Genomic DNA, 21,909 nt, shown 5'->3' on the forward strand with positions numbered 1-21,909 from the left:
AAACCTTGAGCCCTTTGAAATATTGTCTCCCCCTGTCTAGCGGAGAAGGGGAAGTGAGAGAGCGGCTCTGTGGGCACCTGGCTGCCGGCCAGGGTCAAACCATGACAAATAGGTTTCTTTACGTTGGGAGAGCAGAAGAGATGTGTAAAAACAGATGGTATAGGTTGGCATATAAGACCTTGTATAGATTGTGAGAGAAGGTATTTAGTGTTCTGCAGTTACTACTGTTGTCTAACCCTTCAGATACTTAGTCAACAAGAAAACTTCGCATTACCAACAAATTGCATACTTCTCTTCAGAGATTAAGAAGAACCACCATGGCACTGGAGAAGGTGTCTTTGAGTAGTGTCTGAAGGGATGTAATGAATGTGGAGATCTGTAAAAGAGGTTTGTATTGGAATGCTGTAGAGTAACACTGAGCTACTAAGAAAAATACTTGGCAAATCATTTTGAGGTAGTGAGGTTGCTGACTTTTGGTTTTGAGAAGAAAATGGAAAGGAATCGTTCTAGATCTCTTTTGAATAGAGTTACTGAATGAGTGGAAAGTATCAGACCTTTATACATAGGAAGGAATAGATGAAGTGTCACATGCTTGTGTGAAGAAGGACGTGTGTGTGTGCAATGTGCAAGTGATGTGGTTCAGCCGTCTCGCCTTGGTGTCTTTTTGAGACTTGACTAGTGGAGGGTAGATAAATATTAATTTCACTTGTTCATCACACTTGCTCAAAGATCTTTGCCAGCTGGAGACAGGTTCTGTGAGTGTTAAATTCCTATTTTAAAAAAAGGGGGGGAGGGGAAAAAGAGAAAAAATACCTTCATGTCATATTTAGAACAACTTGAAGGTACTTACTTAGATAACCTTAAATCCTGGATGAATGTTTGTGTTTGTGGGGTTTTCCTGTGCTTTCTGTGAAACATGTGCAAAGTGGAATGCAGAAAAACTGCTTTTAGGTTATATCCTTTCAGGAGAAGGGAATCCTGGATGTATGTAAGAGCTCTTGAGAAAGCTTCTGTTGCAGGAATCCAAATAGTTAAAAGCAGCTGTACTGGCTCTGCTGCGCTGAGGGCAGGATGGTTCATCGCAGGAAAGAGCAGGATGGCTCTTACAGGCACGCTTCCACTGGAGAAGCTGCCTGTTGTGAAATGGGAGTAGTAGGCATCTTGGTGTGGACTGAAATTACATTATTTCACTCCTGACTTTTGAAATTGGCAGGGAGGACTTGTCTGTAGTAGAACGACTTTTCCAGTAGTGGAAAAACCCCATTGTTCTTACAAAGCTGTTTTTTTGAGTCTGGCCACTGGTAATCCTTTGTTTTGTTCTTCTGCAGGAGACAGCTGGATGTAAAGGCTTCATGGTTTATCCAACCTGAGCTTTCATTCTGCAAGATCAGTTTTCTAACTAGAGGCTGAATGCTAAAACCAGCCTGTGCTTTGGCTGTGGTGTAGTATGTTCGCTGCTGTGAGGGTTCGGGAAGATTTGTAAGGCTCAGCCTTGGGAACTGGTTGTTTCCTACAAGTAAATAAAACTACTGGCATAGATGAAAAAGAGACATCAAGAAAATTCTTGGTCTTTGTTCCTGTACCTGTAATAGCTCGTAAGTTGTTTTCTTCCCCCTACCTCAACCTACAGTTGTGTAGCCAAAGTAACGAGAGAATTTGTGTCTCAAAGTCTGCTGAATGGGAACTTAACTGAAGTGATGTAGATGAGTCTTACTTGAGCTGCTTTGTGCTGACTTTGTGGTACATTCCTTGGGATGTATTATTTAATTTTTTTTAATCTTGCCTAATTCTTTTATTACTTACCCTATTGGAATTTTTAAAGGATTTTTCTGTAAGCGGACAGAACAGGACATGTCAATATTTGTCTGTAACCACATCCTGCAAAACCATGACTTATTAGTCTTGTTGAGACTTTTTTTTTTTTAAGATGAGCTCAGAATTTTGTAATGAAATTCATACACTGAGTTAAAAAGCTTTGTGATTTGAGTGAAAACATCATGTGAACAAACAATACATGAAAACAGCTAAGCAAATAGCAATTAAAACATGGACAATAAATTTCAGTCATGAGATATTGTCGGTGCTGTTTTCAGATGTGCAGAAGGAAAAGCTCTCAATTGTTCTTAAGTCGGCTGGTAACTGAATCCACATTTGCAGAGCTTGACAACAAAAGGCCTTTTGTTCACAATTTGTATTCATCAGGACACGCCAATTAGGGAGCGTAAATAGAACATAGTGTTTGAGCAGGCCAATATAGCATGTTGCTCATTTTGTGACTTACTAGAAATCCATAATTTATATTAAAATATTTAGAATTACAGGTAGAAGCTACTTGTTGGATGATGTTTAGGTTTCTGCCTGAGTGAGCATGATGTAATTGCTCTGAGGAAGCACACACTGCTGTGTTTGATGTGGCAGCAAGATGTGCAATCCAGGCAAAACTCTGTCTGAATATTACTTGCAATCATTTCATTAATTTAGTGAGGTAATAATGACTGGGGCAAAGCTGGTGGGTGCTTGATAAAAGAAGCAAAAAGGCTTTTTACAACCACTGTTTGGAAATAAAATATACTGAAGAAAATTATTTTAATGCTTCCCCGCATATTTGTTCAATTCCAATGAGCTTTGTTCTCAGTGTGGTTGTATGACCATATGTGATTTGCATGTCAAGTAAGCATGACAGACTTTCTCTGCTGGGCCATTCAGGAATGTGCATCTTCTTCCTGCTGGGGTGATCCTTGTGCCTCCTGCGCTCTCTACAATAATCAGCGTTCTTTTTGTAGGATGTTACCCTAATCACAGAGAATGAGCAGGAACGCAGGTGAAACTGTAGCAGAACTGGCATGTACAATTTTACTGACATTTTTCTGTGCATTGCCTAGTAGGAACAAAAATCTGGTTAAAGAATGGCTGACATGAAAGAACAGAAAGAAATAACATTCAGTAAAACACATGCTCCCTGCCTCCGTGTAATGTTGTACCTTATGTTAACCATGCAAGTCATGCTGCTGGTTAAAACGGATGAGTCCAGAAACAAAGCATAACGGTTCCCAAACTGTGAAATGCACTGAGGTGTTGGGTGTGTGACCTGATAAATGAGTACATCATTTTAAGTTGGCAAGAATTTGTTGTGGTGTATGGAACAGAAAGTTTGAAGTTTTTCTTGGCCTTTTGAGAAGTATACAAGGTGTCTTGCTGGTGGACAGGTATGCATATGGGGGTTCTTATGTTGGTCGCTGGTTTAAACTCCAGTTATGTAAAGATTGCATTTCTTTTCTGCCCTTTTTCAGGTAGCGGTGCCACAGCAGTTGTCCAGGCAGCGCTATGCAAACCCAGGCAAGAACGTGTAGCAATAAAGAGGATCAACTTAGAAAAATGCCAAACCAGTATGGATGAATTACTTGTAAGTAAATCAGAGGTGGAAATATTACATGGAGACTATCTTCTGTTTTGATTTTGGTTTTTGCCTAGTCCAAGAGTGAGGGTAGAGTTTTATACAGGATGATAGAGAGAAAAGGATTTGAAATAAACCTTACCCTAAAAATGTATTTTACTCATGTATATTTTCTAATGCCACAAAACCAAGAGTTCAAGTTTGAATCTTGGGATATCCAGCTGATGAGAACTGTGGGAAGAACCTTACTCCTTGCGTTCTGGAGACTCAATTTTTAAGATGCTACCGTTTCATTTTCTGTCTTTTCTTAATACCAAGGCAAGATACATTTTCCTTTGGTTAAGCACTGAAAGATAAAATTTAGTAGGTCTCCTTAAAATGTCTAAAGCACCGAAACATGGCAGAAAGTAGCTGTTAGATTATTTTGTAATGATAACTGTTGAGGGGAGAAGTAGGAATGGCTATATGGCCATCTGCACAAGGAAACTCTTGTTAAAGCTAACAGCGTGCATTTATCCGCCAGGCCCTTGAGGAGGGCGCTTTGGTTGGGTCACTGATCAGAGGAGGAAGGGACCTGGAAGAAGCCCTTTGTACAAAGGGCTGCAGCAGTTCCTCTGCGCTGGTCGTGGTGATCCAGACAAATGTTAAAAACCAAAACGTGATGCTTTCTAATGCTCCTAGTCAGGTGCTTATGAAACTAATGCATATTCATATATAGGTAGCATAACAAAAGTTGAAGGACACAAGACCATTCTAAAAAAGTGAGAACACTCTCTTCTGTTCCACAGGTTATACTACTGCCTAGAGACTGTGGGCTTTTTCTAATGCAGAAATTCCTGCCTCTGAAGGAAATGATCTCCTCAGCAGGGAATTGCCAGTGCAAAAGATATCTTGAATTTGATACAGAGGGTATGGTCCATCCAGTTTCTTCAGATAAAATGGCTTTTTTACAGTGGAGGACCCAAAATGCTCTTCCCCTGGTGATTGATGGCATTCGCCTTCAGTTCGTGTCACAGCTTGTATGGGACATTGTTGTGGTTTTTAAAAGAGGATTGTGGTAGTGGAAGCTACCTCTGAGGTAGTGAGACTTCTGTCAACTAAAAACTCAAAAGATAAATTCTGAACTGTGTTAAGGAGAGAGAGCAGCCCAAGGTGAGATGTTGTGCATGATGTATGAACACCTACAGTCCATAAAGAATAGTCCATGAAGTACTATAAAATGGTCAGATTTGATCTTTTTTTTTAAATTAGAATTTGAACTAATAGCGGGAATTAAGAAATAAAAAAAGTACAACAAATGAAACCAAACTGCCAAAAATCTGCTAGAGGTATTTGAATATTCTAGAGAAATGACTGGAGTTACCTAACAGCTTATACAAAGTTGCCTGAGCAAGTGCTTAAGTATCTTTAGTGCTGACACGTCTCCAGGGTCTGTCAAATGAGGCAATAGGGCTTGGAAATTTGGTCTCATCTGGGTTTCTTTTGCTACGAAGACAACCATCTTTTATTTTTATTTCTTTTTTGTAACATAAGTCAATTTCAGCTTTCCCGTGTTCAGATTTTGTGCTTCTTTTATTTGTTGATCTGATTTGATCTGAACATAAAATTCTGCTTTCAGAGTTCCTGGTTAGGAGGGTAGAAAAATCCAGAAGGGCCATGTATGATTCCTTTTATTTTTATATGTGCATACACTCATATGTACACATGTACATACTTAAGTAATTCTTTTCTTTCTGTGGGGAAAGTGTATTTTGACAGTTCTAACAGCGAGATTTAAAAGTTTTGTTTAAAAACCAGAGACGTTATTCTGGAAAAGGGCATTGCTGACCTTCAAACACTTGTTACAACTGTACTAACATTATTATTTTGGTTTATAGTAATTAATAACCAGCTCTCGCGTTCTGGAGTTTTTGACACTGTTTTTGAGTCTGCTTAGTTTTCAATTACTTATGTTTCTGATCAAACAGTTTCCATTGGCACAGGGATGTTCTAAACCTGTCTGCCCTCTGAACGTGCTGTTTTGTAAAATCCTGTGTGGTGTGCACAGGCACCCTTCACAAATTCTCAGCTGCGTGGCCTTCAGAGAAGTGGAAAATGCAGCAAGCCTGGTGCCCACGTAAGCAGCCCTCGGATTTGGGCCAGGGTCAGTTAAAATAGAAGGGCAGCGTGGGAGGGAGTTTAAATAATGCTGAGGTTACACAAACTGCCAACTCCTGAAATTCAATACTCTGTTTCCTGCAGTGTCCTGTGTTCTCATTATTGTAAGCTCAATGTAACTTAACACCATGAGCCAAGGAAAAGTTCCTGTCCTTACTGTTGTCCTGACTGGGTATCTTCCCCCACCCTCTTACCTCCAGGTCTCCAAAACAAGCTAAAAACTCACCGCTGCACACCAAAGAGTACTCTATAGGATAGCTTATCTGACTGAATAGATTTTCTGAACTGTTGGCATTTCTGCTCTTGGAGGCAGGCTCTCTGGAGGAGCCCGTCCTGTGTTAGAGCCAGCCCTCCAGCAGCTGCACCCTGGTGTCCGGGCAGGAGACCTGGGCAGAGCACCCAGGGAGCCGCGCGCCTGCCTGCTCGCCGGGAGCCAGGCCCTGCAGCTGGGCGCTGAAAGCTGTCCCGCGGTTGCTCATTAACTGTGTCACCCACCTGCCCTTAGGCTCACACATATTTTTGTGCAGCTGCTCAGTGCAGCCGGATCAGGAGTCACCTGGCCAAAAGGTTAGCTTTTAACCTGGGCATATCTCCTGATGAAGTGCGCTCACGTGTGCGAGCACCGGGGAGGGTGAAGCAGAGGGCTGAGGGAGAGACTTTTTAGTGCTGCTGTAGCTTTTGGTGATGTGACGTGTCTAAAGATGTGAATGTGAAGACGACTCTGGGGTGTTCTCGATGTCCTGCTGGAAGCTTTTCCTCTGACTCTGTATTCAAAGTGAATGCTTTTCTCTCTCACCTGTGCCTGAGCCTCAGACAAATAATTGATGTGTGATGGGAGCTCTCCAGAACTGCAGGTCTGAAATGAATACTTTTCTGAACTTTAATCCCTTCTCTCTCCTGGGGCACTTTCTGTTTGTTTATTTTTGTTTTGCAAAGACTCTTTTTAAAAAAAGTCACCAAAGCTGAGACACAAGGTGCTTTTGGCCATGGTTCCTGTGGCAGCTCAGTTTTTGCTGAGTTCATGCAGGCAGACAAAATATTCAAAGCACTTTTCAGTTAAAGATAGGGAAGCTTACCACAGTTTCTTACATTTCTACCCAATTAATCTGTGAGTAAAATAACTGAGGTGTATTTTTGCCTAGTAGTGGCAGGCAGACTTTTTGAGCTAGCATTATGTTACCAGCATAGGAAAACAACAAAACAATATAAGAAATTAAATAGTGATAAAGAGTAGGAGAGTTACAGTTAAGATTTGGTATAGACAGCTGAACTAAGAACCCGAGGCAGTAATCTGACTTGTGTTTAAACTGACATGTCTTCTGGGAAAGGGAAATGTGCCCCGCATAGCTTTCTTCCGTTTTTCACCTACTATCTTCTAGGGGAAGAAAAAAAGCTATTTTGCAAACTCCTCAGTTGTTCAGGGTCATTGCATGACTATCCAGGTATTCATGCTTCTGTGGTTCAGGACTCAGGTTGTCTAAAGAGGAGTACTTTTTACAACAGGATGAGCTGAAAAGTGAATAAATAGTGATTAACAGGTATCATGAGATTAAATCACAGTCTTTAATACACATAGTTAACTTTTTATTGGAAGGCAGCTGTGATCTCGAGTGCATGGCAGATAATAAGAACAAAAAATCCCTCTTTCAAACATTTGCTGAATTGAGATTGAAAGTTAAAAATAGCTTTAAGCAATCTAAGTGGGGCTGCCATAGTGCTTGCCTTGCATGTGTGACATGGGTCCACCTGAAGGCAGTTGCTTTTCAGGGAGGGAGAGAAGGGAGGTGGAAGAGTCTGTTTTTCAGCTGGATTGGCTCGCTGACTGGCTCACTGCCCAGGAGCATGTCCTCTGGCACCAGGGCTTCGTGGCTGGAGGTGGAGAAGTAGGGTTGTGGGAGCCTAAGTTGGTGTGAGGCCAAGCCCTCTGGTACAAAGGAGGCCTCAACACTCCTGTGTCAATGACTGGCAGGACAGTGTGAGCTGCTGGAAAGGTGTTATAGAACAATTATGTGACTAGAAAAAGGACTCTGTGTGAAATCACAGATACAAGGCAGTCGTTCTTAATGTGTACAGCTGTGGCGTGTCATAGATGGGTTACGTGGTGGTGCCACGTCATGCGTATGTTGGTGATTGTGTGTTCCTCTAGTCAATTGTTTCCTCTGCCTTTTTAGCGGCAACATTGCTTTTTCCTCTTGCGCTTCTCTTCGATTGCGAGGCTCTGGTGTCCACCTGTCCATCCCACAGTAGCTGAGCCTGTGGTGCTCTGGTCTTTGTCCGACAGTTTCCTCCCTCCTTTCTCGCATGCTCCCATTCTACTCTTTTCATAACCTTTTTGAACAGGAAAGGCAGTAGGTTTTAATCCTTCCTTGCGTTTTGTTGTCTTGCCTATACCCACACCTTCAGCTCTTGGGTGCTCGTCGTTCTTCATTGATCTCTCTGAATTTGGGACTTTAACAGTAATTTCTTTGCTCTCAAGAAAATTGATTTGGTTATGCCTGTATCTCCTGGCCAAACCTCCCTTGCATTCTTTCTAGTGATCTTTTGTCTTGCATGCAGATCTATAGATAAAATAAAATGTTTTGGTGCCCTGATGCATATTCTGTGCATACTTCAAGCTCTGTTGTAGTGTTTCACTTTGGAAATTAAACTTTGTCTCTATACAAGCAGAGCTGATAGCTGGCTGTGTTATGTTGGGCTTTGTATTTCTTACAGAAAGAAATTCAAGCAATGAGTCAATGCAATCACCCCAATGTGGTGACCTACTACACATCTTTTGTGGTGAAGGATGAACTTTGGCTGGTTATGAAGCTCTTAAGTGGGGGTAAGTTACTGGTTTTACTTACTTAGCTGCAAATTGTATGCTTTTTTCCTAATGTACTTTTTTTTGAGTCAGTTGACCTCAACCAAAGAAGGAGAGGGGAGAGAGACTGCATAGATTGAACCTTGGGACATAGGTGTGTTATAGCAAGGAATGTGCAAGCTTAAAAAGCTTGTATATGTATATGGATTCAGGCTAAGAATTACTGAGAGAAATTCTGTTGATCTAACTACTGTAATTTTTTATTCTGAATTAATATAGTAAAATTTTCTGTTAAGGCAAAAAACTGGTGAGAATTAAATCTTTTATGTTAGTGGCATTTTTTTTAGTCCACTCTATTTTTCTAAAAATGCAGACATTCCTGATTTTGTAATCAGTGTTTCTCATTGCTTATTCAAATAAAAGTCTTTCTTGGACAGGCATTATACAGGGTGCATCCTTTTTGTTGTTTAAACTAACCAAACACTCATTACAGTTTTTATGATGATGGTTAATGGAATAAAAATCTTACTTGGTTCTGGGACAGGAGAAAGGGGCTGATCTGAATGTGCTTGTGGTTTAGAAAATTAAGGCTCCAAAATATGCTACAGTGGCCCTGGTTCCTACATGTTGTTCTTCAGGATTAGTCTTGATGGCAGCAGACTACCGAGCCGTCATGCTAGAAGGCAAGGATGGGAAGTGCTCATAAAATAACACTTGTTACGTCATGTTTGGTTGAATTGTTCAGTTCAATCAAAAGGAAGCATAGACCCTGAGAGAAACCAGTGATTCATGACAGGAATTTACGGCGAGCTGTTGAAAAATGCTTGGATAAAAAGACAATGTTGCTGTTAGATTCCTTGAAATGTATAGTAACTGAGGCTCAGTGTCAACCTGGGTGTCACGAGGGATGTTGGCATTTGTTGGCAGAGAGTATCTCCTTCCAGTCTTGCAGGTGCGTGTTTACTCTAGGGCACGAACACATGAACCATAATCTAAGATGGATGATAAACCAAAACCTTTGCTCTACACGTCTGTTTAAATGTGGGGTACTGCTGAATTTTTAATAAATGGTAGCTGAGCAATAAGATCCTTTTAATGGATTGTTGAGTATTACAGTATTCTTGACAAAAACCTGTGCTTTGTTCCTTATTTGAATGAAGTAGCAGTGTGCTTTATTCTGGGAGCTAGTTACATGAGGTCTTTACACATAAAGGCAAAAATGTAAATTGCAGTAGTATAGAAAGAATGAAGAAATACAACTTTCTCACGAATCTGACACGATAATTCTATATATATGCTTTTTTCTTTTTCTGGACCTGCAACATAGGTTCAATGCTTGATATAATAAAGTACATTGTTAACAGAGGAGAGCACAAAAATGGTGTCCTTGAAGAACCCATAATAGCAACGATTCTTAAGGAGGTTTTGGAGGGCTTAGACTACCTGCACAGGAATGGGCAAATTCACAGGTAGGAGCATATGCACAGTGACAAGTATTTTCAGTGTTGTGTGTACAGTTTGTGTGCTTGGCTAAGCAAACTGTATTTGTCTCTTTCATACACTGTATGCGATCAGTAATTATTAAATGATAACGCTCAGGCACATGCTGTAATCTTTACTGCAGTTTATCACTGATGCTTAGGGCTTGCTTGTTCTTTATTCTGTCTCTTTTCTAGTTAGGATAAGGCTGTGCTGCACTAAGAATGCCAGAACTGTGGTCTGTCCTCCTGTGCCTGCTGGTACTCCAATATCTAATCTGAGCCTAGTTACTGTGATACGGTCTGTGACTCGGTTATTGTGTTGCACCGTAGACCTGGGATCTTGGGCACTCGGGCACTGCTGAAAATGTGAGATTTGCTTTTCCCTGGTCAGCAGTAATGTCTATTACAATTCTACAGGCCTCTCTTTATACATGTGTATCTGCGTCTCTTCTGCATATTGTCTCTCCGCTGACTGCCCCAGCGTACATTGTGCAGCTGCCCAGGGTGTTCGGTAGATGTCTGCTGTAACGATCCACAGGTCGCTCCCACTGGTTAGTTGGTGGAAGGGCTGTACTCTCACCACCTGAATTAATTTTACTGAGGCGATTGTGCCTTTTAAGGAAGGTGCCGACAAGAGGCTCTTTGTCTGTTTCAAGTGTTAGCCTTTTACAAGGGGATCTGTTAAACAAAAACCAGATTCAGTGCAGACAAAGCCCTGAGAATGGAGGTGGTGCAGATATAGCACAGTGATTGTTCTTGATGTGTACTTCTTATGTCTCATCTTAAAAATGAACTGCCTCTGTAAATCAAGAACTTTTTCTCCTTTTAGAGAGAGAAAATCAGGATAAATGGAGAGATAAAGAACAATTATCTTGACTTCTGATCTGGGATGCCAAAGATGTGCCTCAAACCTTAATTCATAGTCTTCTGTTAAGCTGATGTTGTTTCAGGAGGAACATTCATTAGCTTTTAAGGATAATAGATCTCTTTGAGATCAGATTTGGGAATTCCCCTTGTCTGTTCTTAAAGGACCTTAAACAAGATAAAAAGAGAGAAATGTGTTTGTTACATCTGAGATTTCTCCTTTTTTCTGACACCTAATTTGTAAGCTATGCAGTACCAGAGGAGTCCTGTTCAGGATGATACAACGTGTGTGCCTTTTCCCACCTATGTCATAGGTGAAAGCTGTGACAGTTCTGGGAATGTTGTGTCATGTGGTGTTTTCTTGTCAGTTGGAGATGTTTCCCAAATTGTTCAGGGATTTTGTTCTGTTGTTTTGATGCGTTCTGGTTTACGTGTAAGAAAACAGGTTATGTGTTGCCTTTCAGTAGCAATGTGTGAATTATTTTCAGTTGATCTTGGAAAGACTGATTCGCTTAAATTTATGCTCCAGTTCATGATACATTCTGTATGAAAGGTTTATCCTGTGCTTTAAGAATGGGATGCACGTTCTAAATAGACCCAAACAAACAAACAAAAACCCATCCAAAACCAGTTAGAAAGGTTTCTTCTAGCATTATGTGTGAATGGTGTATTAAATTGATATAGTTGACTTTTAAGCACATGCTGAATGTTTGATAAATTCAGTGTCAAGTAACTTCTCATCATGGTACCTTATATCACTATAGGGTTGCTATCCCTGAGCTTTAGTAGCTTTATTGGGTAGAAATCTACAGTATGTTTACCTTTCTTGAAGATGGGGATCTTCTCTGAAGAGGTCAAAGAGGACATTTTTATGTGAGCTTTTTTCTTCATTAGTGATGCAGTTGGGTGTGAGAAAGCATTAATTCTTGCTTTAAAGCTCTGAAAGCTCTCAATTTGTGAGATTGCATTTGTAAACCACGATAAAACAGACTTTGGACATAAATATTTCTGTTCTTGAAATCTGTCCCTAAATTCTCATTTTATGCCAAAGCTAATTCGAGTGTTTTTATACAAGAGAGTTAGAGTTTTGAGGGTTTGATTTCTACATTCTGTTTTATTATTAACTAGTTACACGTTATACTTCAATTCCTCTTTGTCTTTTACATTTTAAAATGCTGTCTTGTGAAACTGAATAGTATGCAAGTTTTATTAATTTGTTTATTTACATTAAATGTACTTTCATACAAAAAAAATTGCCTCTGTTTGTACATTCTAGAGATTTGAAGGCTGGCAATATTCTTCTGGGTGAAGATGGCTCTGTACAAATAGCAGGTAATGGTGGTGGTAGAGTAGTAGTTAAATAAGAGAAAAAAGCTGTTTGTGGCTGGTTTGGGGGCAACAGATACAAGTTTTTCTGTTGGCCTTTAACTACTTGTTTTAGAGTGCTGCAGATTTCAAGATTCTTGGTTAACGATATGCGATTTAGAAACTATTTAATATTTTTATGTGTCCCATCAAATTCATAAGGAAGCTTTTTAATATCCTCTGAATGTCTCTATGTGCTTCTCGAGTGATAGTTCATAAGAATCAAATTATTTGATCTTCACAAGAGTTTACAGACTGAGCAAGACCCCATATCTCATCTCTCAAGTTAGTATCGGGTGTCTGGAAAATAGAACAAGCTCCCCTCTCCCAGCATGCTCTCAGGCCTTTCACAGTTTATAGCTTATGATCCAGTGATGAAAATTTTGTGTTTAGTAGCCCTCAGTAATAAAAATTGGCTATAGCCAGACGTTCTTTTGTATATAAACAATGCTTTCCAAGTACCGTGTAAACGTATATTTTGAGGGCCTTAGTGTGCCATTGTCTGAAGTCTGTGAAACCGAATAGGAAAAGATCAGCTGGCAGGTCAACCGTTTACTAATTGGAACAATTTTAAACCTTCTGTTTTGAGTTCAAGGCTTTTTAAGTAGGAGGTTAATTGTATAGACTTGAGTTTTAATAAGATACGTAGTATTTATTTATTCACTTGATTATATCCTACAGTTGTCTTCACTTTGTGTAGCACTTAGGGCAACTGCTGAGGTTCTAGGTCTGTGTGTTCAAGTGTTTTTTAGATCTTGTATTGTCAAGCAGTAGATGTCCAGACAACCAACTTAATTCTGAATAATAATGTTGAAAAAGTTGAAAGATAAAACCTCATGAGCCATCTGAAATAGAAGTGTTGACTTTAGGTTATTACTTTCACACATAATCAAACCTACTCTCCAAGTAATCAGATGACATTCAAGCAACAGCTTCATTTATCCCCTTCTAGTCAGTTCCAGGGCTTGGTTCCTTGACCTTTTCCTCCTTTTTGCTGTAGGCATCTTAATGAGTACGGCCTTCGTTGTGCTGCTGGGGCATTCAGTGCATGCAGGACTAAGGAAGTTCAGTGACTGGACACATCTGTGGAATGTGTCTTTCTGTGATGCGTTATTGCTATACCTGGTTATTTGTGATCTTCAGGTGAAAAGTGCAGCAATGTCAAACTTAATTCTTTGTTGGTGTGAGGCTGTTCTGTTTGGGGCAGCTGAATAGTGCATATTAACTGAAAGCCTATTTTGGATGTTAAAAAGGCTGAAATTTGTCCTTTTTACATCTTTTTGCCTCGACAAAGTAAAATCTGCTTTCATCTTTGAAGAACAGATACCTGGTAATTTTGCTGGTTTTTGTTTGCTAGAAAAACTCAGTTTCTTTTGACTGCTTGATCGTTTGCATCCTAAGCTTCTCTAATGAAAATACACATCCATAGCATACACCATTAATATTTATGAGAGTAATATTTGAAGACACAGTTATCCATTAACATTTCTGGGTTCTAAGGGGCTATGGCTCACAAACGAAGCTCAGCCCAGTGTTTCTCTGACAACAGTTTTCGCGTGGATACAGAAAGCAGTTTCTTCAAAGAACTGGGAGAGCTCTACAAGAGACCTCTGATTATGGACCTCAGAGGTTCTGCTTCTGCACAGAGAATCTGCTTAGTCTTTGGTGGAAAAGAGGAAAATACACATATTTTTGTTTTGTTTAAGTTGGTAAGACTTGTTTTTAAAGTACAAAATTCCTCTGCACAAAGCAGGGAGCTTTTGACTTGCCCACAGATATGATTCCAATAGTCACTGCAGTTCCTCAGTACCAATAGTCTACTTAAACCTATTGTAATTATAACATCTGGTGCTTTGAGAAAACAAGATGATTGGTACTTCATCAGATTTCAGCTTTCTAAGCCTGAATTGCCTGGTGAAGGTCAAAATATCAAAGAAACCAGTAAAGCATCAGATGTGAGATGAGCTAAGGAGCATATAGCAAAGAAGAATCACACACGTAGACTGGTGGAAGTAGAGAAGGTGCAGGGCTCTGTGATGCATTTAGTCCATACAAGAAGTGACAATGTCAGTAAAACTTGTTAGAAAAAGCATGTGCGTTTTGAGGAGTCTGGGCAGAAGATCCTGCTTTTGGGTTTTGTGCGCGAGTGGCTGTGTGAACTTGCCCATTGCACCGGTGGTTCTGAGGGTGTTCACTCTTGTGGTAACCTATACCCACAGAAATATCTGGCAAAGATCTGGTTACAAATAGGCAGAGCTTATGATACTCAAGCCAGAGGCAGGAGAAGGGGCAGTTGTTTAGCAGCCCAAGGCTTCCTTGCCCAGCCCTAGTCTCTTAGGAGCTCGAGGCTTTATTTCTCTACCAGTCTTAACCATAACCCTGCACATGGCCTCTCTGAGCCTTAGGCTAAAGTCTGCAGCAACTGTCAAGGTGAGAAACTTCCAGGAGGAATGTTTTTGCAGCCTGTGCCTTCCTGCAGCCGCTGCTCTGCAGCTCTGCTGCCATGGGAGCGGTGGCTTTGTCTGGCTCCCAAGCCTGATCCTGACCCTAGAGCTTGGTTGTGGTTGAGGCTTGGCCAAGAGCCTCAGCCCTGGCTGAGGTGAAAAAGCTGTCAGGTATTAAATGTTTTTGCAGCCTAAGCCTTCCCTTAGTGGATTTCTTACAGCCCTAGGCCATGGATTTCGTCTCCCAACTCGGAATGCTGGTCTCGGCTGAGACTTGGCCAAGTGCCCAGCCCTTGTTGAGATGAAAAAGCTATTAGGGAGGAAATGATTTTTAGGCTGTGCTTATTTGGCAGCTCTGATTCCTTAAATTTCAAAGTGATTTGCTAATACAGTTAAATCAGGGCTCTTCATTAAATTCTTTTTTTTTTTTTTTTCATTTTAGCTATGACTTTTAGTGCCTAACACTGTTCAGCACTTTCCTTTTAATAAGTTTCCCTTTCGGCTTTATGTAACTTGTTCTCAATAATACTTTGTCTCTCATGGGATAGGAAGCTTGCCACTGTAGGTTTTGTGTTTTCTTAAATAATCTGTATTCGTGAAAGCAGCCCTGCGTCCATCAATGCAGGAAATACAGGGATGGGATATTAAATTCTTGTTTTTATTGAGTAGCTATCAAAGCATTTTTTCTCTCTGGAAACGTACAACGAATGTTGTTTCACTAGTGTCATAGTGAAATGTTCACTCAACAAGTCTTTCTCGTAGAGGTATTGCGATATTTCATCTTGAAGCTTATGCAAGAAGAGGTTTTACTTAGGATTTGGGTTGTTTTTTTCATTGTCCTTATTCACCCATTTGTACGTGTCATTTGTTCTCCTTCTCAAAATTCATGTTATGCTAATAGGGCAGATCAGCAGTGATGGAGCAAAGGTGAAGTCAGGAGTCTGCCTGTGCCTCTCGGTTCCTGAGAGAACTTGTAAACGGTTGTCCAGTGCAAACTATTTATCTTTGGTACTGAAAGGACATTGATTTTTTTTTTCCATCTCTCTCCTTTATTTGTACATTTATTTATTTATTATTTCTGTCTATTCAGTTTTTCCTTACATGCAATAGTTCCTTTTGAGAAAACTGTCACTAATTCTAGCATTGATTTTTAAAGCATTAAAAGCTTAGAAGTAGGTGTTTCTGAGGCCACTCATGCTTTTCAGAAATACAAATAATATCTGTCTGTTATGTAACTTACAGATTTTGGGGAAGAATGTTTGAGTGCTTTTAACCATGAGGCAAGCTGCAGGGAAAATGAAAAAATATTACTTGAAGCTTACTTTTTACTTGTCTACTTTATTTCTTTGTGTTGTAGTGATGTAGAAGTCCAGAATTTGAGTCTGTGATGCTTAACCAGTGGAAAGTAATGATAAAACTATATTTTCTGTAGTTACCAATTTTTTTTATATATTCTTTTTCAACCTTAAAATCAGGGAAAATTAGGAAAATAAAAATTGAATACGCATATTGTAAACTACTTGATTTCAGTACAACTCGATTGTAAATATCACAGTCTAAAATACCCTACATATATATTCAAAATAACAGTATTTTTCCATACATTGGTAATCTCCTCTTCCAGTTATGTCCTACCTCTCCCATACAGCTGTTCACTGACTTAGTGATGGGTTAATAGAATGCTGAGGTTTTTTGTTCTTTTAGAATTTGGAAAAATCTGTTAATGTCATGGTCTACTGTTAAATACGTATTGTTGATTGCTTTGCTGATTATCTTTGATTTGTCAAATCTCCGTGAGTATTTAAGTTATATATAGCATTCCCTCTTGTTCAAATTGCATTCAAATTTAGTCGCTGTGCAGAAGTAGCTCCTTGTCTTTGAACAATAGCAGATGCAAACCTTTCAAACTGTGGCTCACAGCGCACATTTGAAAACCTTGAGTGATGGACATACTGGAGTCCTTTGTGACCTTATTCAGGACACGTATTGAGAGGTTAAACTTAGGAGTGTCCGAGTGCAGATCTCCCAGATAAAACTACACCAGCTATTCCACAGCTTTTCAAGAACGATGTGTCGTGAAACAAAGGGAGATTTTCTATAGGTAGACCTTTATGAATGGACTTAATTTCTGAAGTGTATAACTGTTGCCTTGTTGTTGGTAGTTTAACAGATTTTGACCTTTCCCCCCCTTTCCAGATTTTGGCGTTAGTGCATTTTTAGCAACAGGAGGCGATGTTACTCGTAACAAAGTAAGGAAAACGTTTGTTGGTACTCCATGTTGGATGGCCCCAGAAGTAATGGAGCAGGTATTCCTAACATTAAAAATATTTTCACTATTCAGTTTTTGGAACTTGATACATCACCACTTTGTGTTTCCTTTCTGGTTCCATTCTAGGTGCGAGGTTACGACTTCAAGGCTGATATGTGGAGTTTTGGGATAACAGCCATTGAGTTAGCAACTGGAGCGGCACCGTATCACAAATACCCTCCTATGAAAGTAACAATCACTTTGCATTGCTGAATGCTGTTAGCTGTAGTATTAATGCTATTAGAGAGTTAGTACTACTTTATTTTCAAAAGCAAGTCAAGATATCTAAATAAACGTATTCTGTGGAATCCTTACTCTCTTTTAATTTTTACATATTTTTGAATTGATTTTGCTTACAGTACCTCTTGTTGCATTCACTGTAGGTGTTAATGCTGACACTTCAAAATGACCCTCCCACTTTAGAGACAGGTGTAGAAGACAAGGAGATGATGAAAAAGTATGGCAAATCCTTTAGAAAACTAATTTCATTATGCCTTCAAAAAGATCCTTCCAAAAGGTAGGTCATTATTGCTATGCACAGTGGAATTTTTTTTTTATAAATATACAGACTATTTAAAATTCCAATTAAACATCATCTTTAAGTGTATGTATTGAATTTTTTAAATAGCAGCCTTCAGTCATCTTCATCTGGGGAGAAGAAATTGCCTCTTAATTGTTGCTTAAGTTTTCTTCTTCTTCTAGGTGGTTAACTTCTTTTATTTATACTTAAATAAACTTTGATCAAACAAAAGTCCTTGTTTTACATCTTAATTTCTCATCTGAGGCAAGATAAGAATTTTGATGTTGTGCATGTCTAAAAGGCTGTTCATATTGATCAGATAAAACTGTTGGTAATCAAACATATCAATCTCTTGCCCTTTAACATAAAACTAAAAATAAATAAATAATTTTATGCTGATTTTTCTCGTTTTGTGACATAAGCTTAGTGTTGCCCTTAACTCGGATATTTCCAGAGAAGATTACTTATTAAGAGATACTTTTTTTTTACTGTAAAGTTGGAGATTCCAAGCTTGTTTAGAATTTTCCTCGTTTCGTTATTTTTCTTGCTGTGTTTTGTGAATGTGATAGCTGAGATGATGAAAATATTAAACATCTATTCCAAAATTATTGCTGAGGTCCCAAGTTCCCAGAAAAACTAATTTATTTATCCTTTATTCATTTTTATGCAGATCCATTTTTGTAGGTTTCTCTTGTTGAAGAGTTGGAGGAAGTACATGCTAATTAACATTATTTCCTAAGGGTATTTAATATATCACCTTTTTTAAGAGTTTCACATCGGATATTTCTGGGGAAAAAAAGATTGTTGTGAGAGAGCAATCCTGACTGAGTACTGTGTGGGTCTTTTATGGTGTATACTTCTCTTCACTGATGTTAAATCTCACTTAAGTCCAAGGACATTGTTATAAGGAGTCAAGTCGAGAAGGTAACAGCAGCAGTAGAGAACAAGTATAACTAAGAAAAATGATTATGTGACACCATCTTTATACTTGAAACCCTTCAAATTCTTTTTTTTCACTGTAGGATCATCTGTGCACAGTTTTCAGAGTCCCAAACCCCTTGCAAGTGGTGATCTTAGTGGCAAGTTCAGAAGCTGAAGCTTTAAGCTTAGCACTGCAGTTTGACTGCTTACAGATAAGAATGAAATATGTTCTGGATAATGAAGCTTCTTTCAGTTTCTAGTGTCCAGCAATTCTCAGGGCAGGATTCAATTGGTATGAAAACATGAGAAGCAAATAATTAAATTAGTTTTCCTTCTCTTCTTGAACGTGTAGTGCTGAGTTACCTGTAGTTGTGACATTAATGTTTAAGCTAGTTGCACTAATTTATTACACTATTTGAACACATGCAATATCTTCATACTTATGATTGCCTTGAACTGGAGAGTTCGGCCAGCAGATGGGTGATTAGATCTGTGCGCCAGTTGTGCCAGCTGAGGAGTGAGTGTCGTTATATTGTGGTGTCATCACTATTTCTGATGTTTCTCCCAAGCCAGGATTTAATTTTGCATGGAGATACCTCCATAGTTGTCCTGTCCAGTGTGGGAGAAAGGCCTGGCAAGCTCTGGGACTGGCATTGCACTGTTGTCTCAGACGAGGATGTTTTTCTGTTGGAGGTCTGTGTGTGGGTGTTTCTCTCTCTGCCCAGTGCCAAGGATGCTGCTTGCAGCCCTCAGCTGCGGTTCAGTGCTGCAGCGTGTGTGGAAAACAGGCCCAGAGAGCATGTCCAGACCCATTCAGAAGGGTCTGGCATAATTAATGGTAGTGGAACGAGAACACTAGTTTGAATAAAAATCTGTCTTTTAACTGTACATATCCCTGTTACGAGATGTGATGGTACTGGGTTGCTGAAATTGTCTTAGGAGTTAATTTGAGATAGAACTTCAAAACTTTGCCGCTTTTGGATTTTTGTTATTGTTGTTTTGGTTTTTTGTGTTTTTTTTCTTCTTCCAAATGTTCCCCTTCTTTTTTGCTCATCGAAGGTTTATGTGTGAATTACTGCTAAGCCTGAGGATCTCCGCAGTCCTACTATTAAGGACTCCTTTATTGTAGAGTTTGGTGCTTTGGGGGGGAAGAAAGATAAATGGAAGTACTATCCATGTCTAAACTGGATGCTTTTGGTTAGTGTCAGTTTTTTAATTTTTTCTAGCGGGAGTGAACTGATATGTTTGTAGACAAGAGATACAACTGCCCTTTTCTTTACTTACTCTTCAGGTGTGTCTTCAGAGTAACAAACTAGTTGAAATTTGGTGTTTTTTTGAGACAGAAATTTTGCCAAATCGAAACTTTTCACTGTCCTATCTATTTTGTGCTATATACAATCTCTTCCTTTAATTCAAATGGAAGATGGTAGCAGATGTTATTGCTTCTTTTCATTCAGAAATGATGAATCTTGGACATTTCAGCTCCCCTAAATTTAGCTGTTTCAAAATTAGTCTTGGATAATGATACGGGCTCCTAATGAAAGGGATGAAAAGAACCTGGAAGATTTTATTTCACCCCAAGAGGTGCTTCGCATTCTTTCCAGAGTCTGTTTCAGTATTAGTCTAATCTTTGGCTAGATAAGTAGCTTTATAGATCCCTGAAACTAGGGAAGACAAATCTTACTGTTGGAATCACTTCAGTAGCTGTGAGATTGTGATTATCTATTGCAAACTTGACAATGATGGGAAGAAAGAGACTTGGAGAGAACTGCAAGTAAAAGTGAAATGTTTAGATTTACAACTGTTGCTTAAGTTTTTATTGGTCCCTTTGGTTGGAAGATGCTCCTGATGACTCTCTCTTTGGTTTATGCGTCATGTTATAGTGCCACTATAGCTTTTTGTGGATACCTGCTGACTTCTGCAGTGAAGTGTAAGAATGCTGGTAGCAGGCGTAGATGCTACTGTTTGGAAAATGCAATTGTTCTTTTATTACTATGGAGCGAAGTTGAGTTGCATTCATAGAGTCAGTTGGGGAAGAACATGACATCTGACTTGTGTATTTGCTTTAAGGGTAAAATGCATTTGTGTTGAAAGAAAAAGGGGGAAAATTGGCAACTTAGAGACTGATTTTTATTTTTTTTGTATTTTTGCCATAGAGAGTGTTAATTTTTTCATGTGTGGTAAGTGATTACGTGTGAAATAATTCAGTAGCTATTATCATTCATTCCCCATTCATGCAGTACTAATTCAAAAGTGTTAGAGACGTACCATTTAACTAACGTCTTGTACTGTATTCACTGAGAGGGGTCTTTGTTTTCTGTTCTAATTTATTATTGATCTTTCAGGCCCACAGCAGCAGAACTTTTAAAATGCAAATTTTTCCAGAAAGCCAAGGTAAAACGTTTAACCCTATGAGTAAATTTTGCTCTGCCTTAAAATCTACATGAAATTTCTTCTTCCCTTGTATTGATTTTTAACTTAGCAAATGTTGGTTTTGCAGAACAGAGAATACCTGATTGAAAAGCTTCTCACTAGAACGCCTAATATAGCACAAAGAGCAAAAAAGGTGAGTGCATTTGCATCTGTTTCTTTACTGTTATCCAAGAGAAAGCAGAGACTTTTTATTTACCTTACATTTTAATTGTCTGACTGAGCCACTCTTAGGAAATCCTTCAACAATGCTGACTGCTGCATGAGGGGTTTCTTCAACCTAGCTTTCTCCAGTAAGCCAGGAGGCATTCTGCCTTCCTTTCTGGCCTTGCCAAAATGATATGGGTTATTTGTCATCATACCTTACAGGATTATTTTTTTTACCCACTTCCGTTTAGAAAGCTACAGGTGAAATGGTTGCACAAATAAAATTATCTGTGAGGTTCATATACCGCAGAATTCATGTCTTAACTGATCACCTGGAGAAAGGATGCAGATACCATAGATGATATTTAATGAGGACTACTTGGTTCTTTGGGTTATTGCATACATGACGGCCAAATGTATGGAAGTTGCGCCCAAATTCTGCAAGAGTGCAGCTGGGTTGTTCAGACCAATGGAGTGATGGTGATGGAGTTAAACCCACGGCTGCAGGATATAGAGCTGTTTTTGTGGTGCCTTTGGTACTTGTGTCCATGAGCTTACCAGGTGACGTGCAGCAGAACTAAAAAAATATAATTGTTAACAGGTAAGTATTTTGAAAGTATGAAGCAAGCTACTGTTCAGGAGAGCTAATAAACAGCAACAGCTGGAGACTCCTGCTTATTGCGTGTGCGAAATTATGGAACTCGCTTTCTGCGGTGAGTGGTCATGTCTCTCTTATGAGGAACTTCCTCAGAGGGTGCTGAGCCTCTGCAGGAGGCAGGTACTGTGCTTTCTGCAAAGCAAGCCGCCTGGGAGGTTGTTTCGAGGAAGGCACTCCAGGAAAGCGAGATTTTCTGTTGTCTTTGTGAATATTGATTTGGTGTAATTCTTTTGACACTGAAGTGTTTCTACAGCTTGTGCCTTGTACTTGGAAGAGACTGTCGGCAAGATCTGAATGCTTTAAGTTCCTTCTAATCTTGTTTTGGGTGAAAGTAATTTGGGAAATCAGAGGCAGTGATGGGGCTCTGTGAGAGGTTGTGTTGCGATTTTCAAAGGGAAGGTCGCAAAAACGACAGAACTT

General features: G+C 39.4%; 1 protein-coding gene across 1 annotated transcript in view; it reads left to right on the forward strand.

Moving 5' to 3' along the window:
- Nucleotides 1-3,290: 3,290 nt before the first annotated feature.
- The window catches only part of LOC104274481 (STE20/SPS1-related proline-alanine-rich protein kinase-like), a gene marked incomplete at both ends in the record, with an annotated part of 22,691 nt that continues 4,072 nt past the window's right edge, over nt 3,291-21,909 (forward strand). The window contains 9 exons of the mRNA XM_009870126.1: nt 3,291-3,403; nt 8,264-8,372; nt 9,679-9,820; nt 11,973-12,028; nt 16,702-16,811; nt 16,901-17,002; nt 17,197-17,330; nt 20,600-20,648; nt 20,755-20,820. Coding sequence (XP_009868428.1) covers nt 3,291-3,403; nt 8,264-8,372; nt 9,679-9,820; nt 11,973-12,028; nt 16,702-16,811; nt 16,901-17,002; nt 17,197-17,330; nt 20,600-20,648; nt 20,755-20,820 — 881 coding nt within the window. The remainder of the gene's footprint in view (nt 3,404-8,263; nt 8,373-9,678; nt 9,821-11,972; nt 12,029-16,701; nt 16,812-16,900; nt 17,003-17,196; nt 17,331-20,599; nt 20,649-20,754; nt 20,821-21,909) is intronic.

This window comes from Apaloderma vittatum, unplaced genomic scaffold (genome assembly GCF_000703405.1).
Source record: "Apaloderma vittatum isolate BGI_N311 unplaced genomic scaffold, ASM70340v1 scaffold24205, whole genome shotgun sequence".
In the NCBI taxonomy this organism is placed as follows: Eukaryota; Metazoa; Chordata; class Aves; order Trogoniformes; family Trogonidae; genus Apaloderma; species Apaloderma vittatum.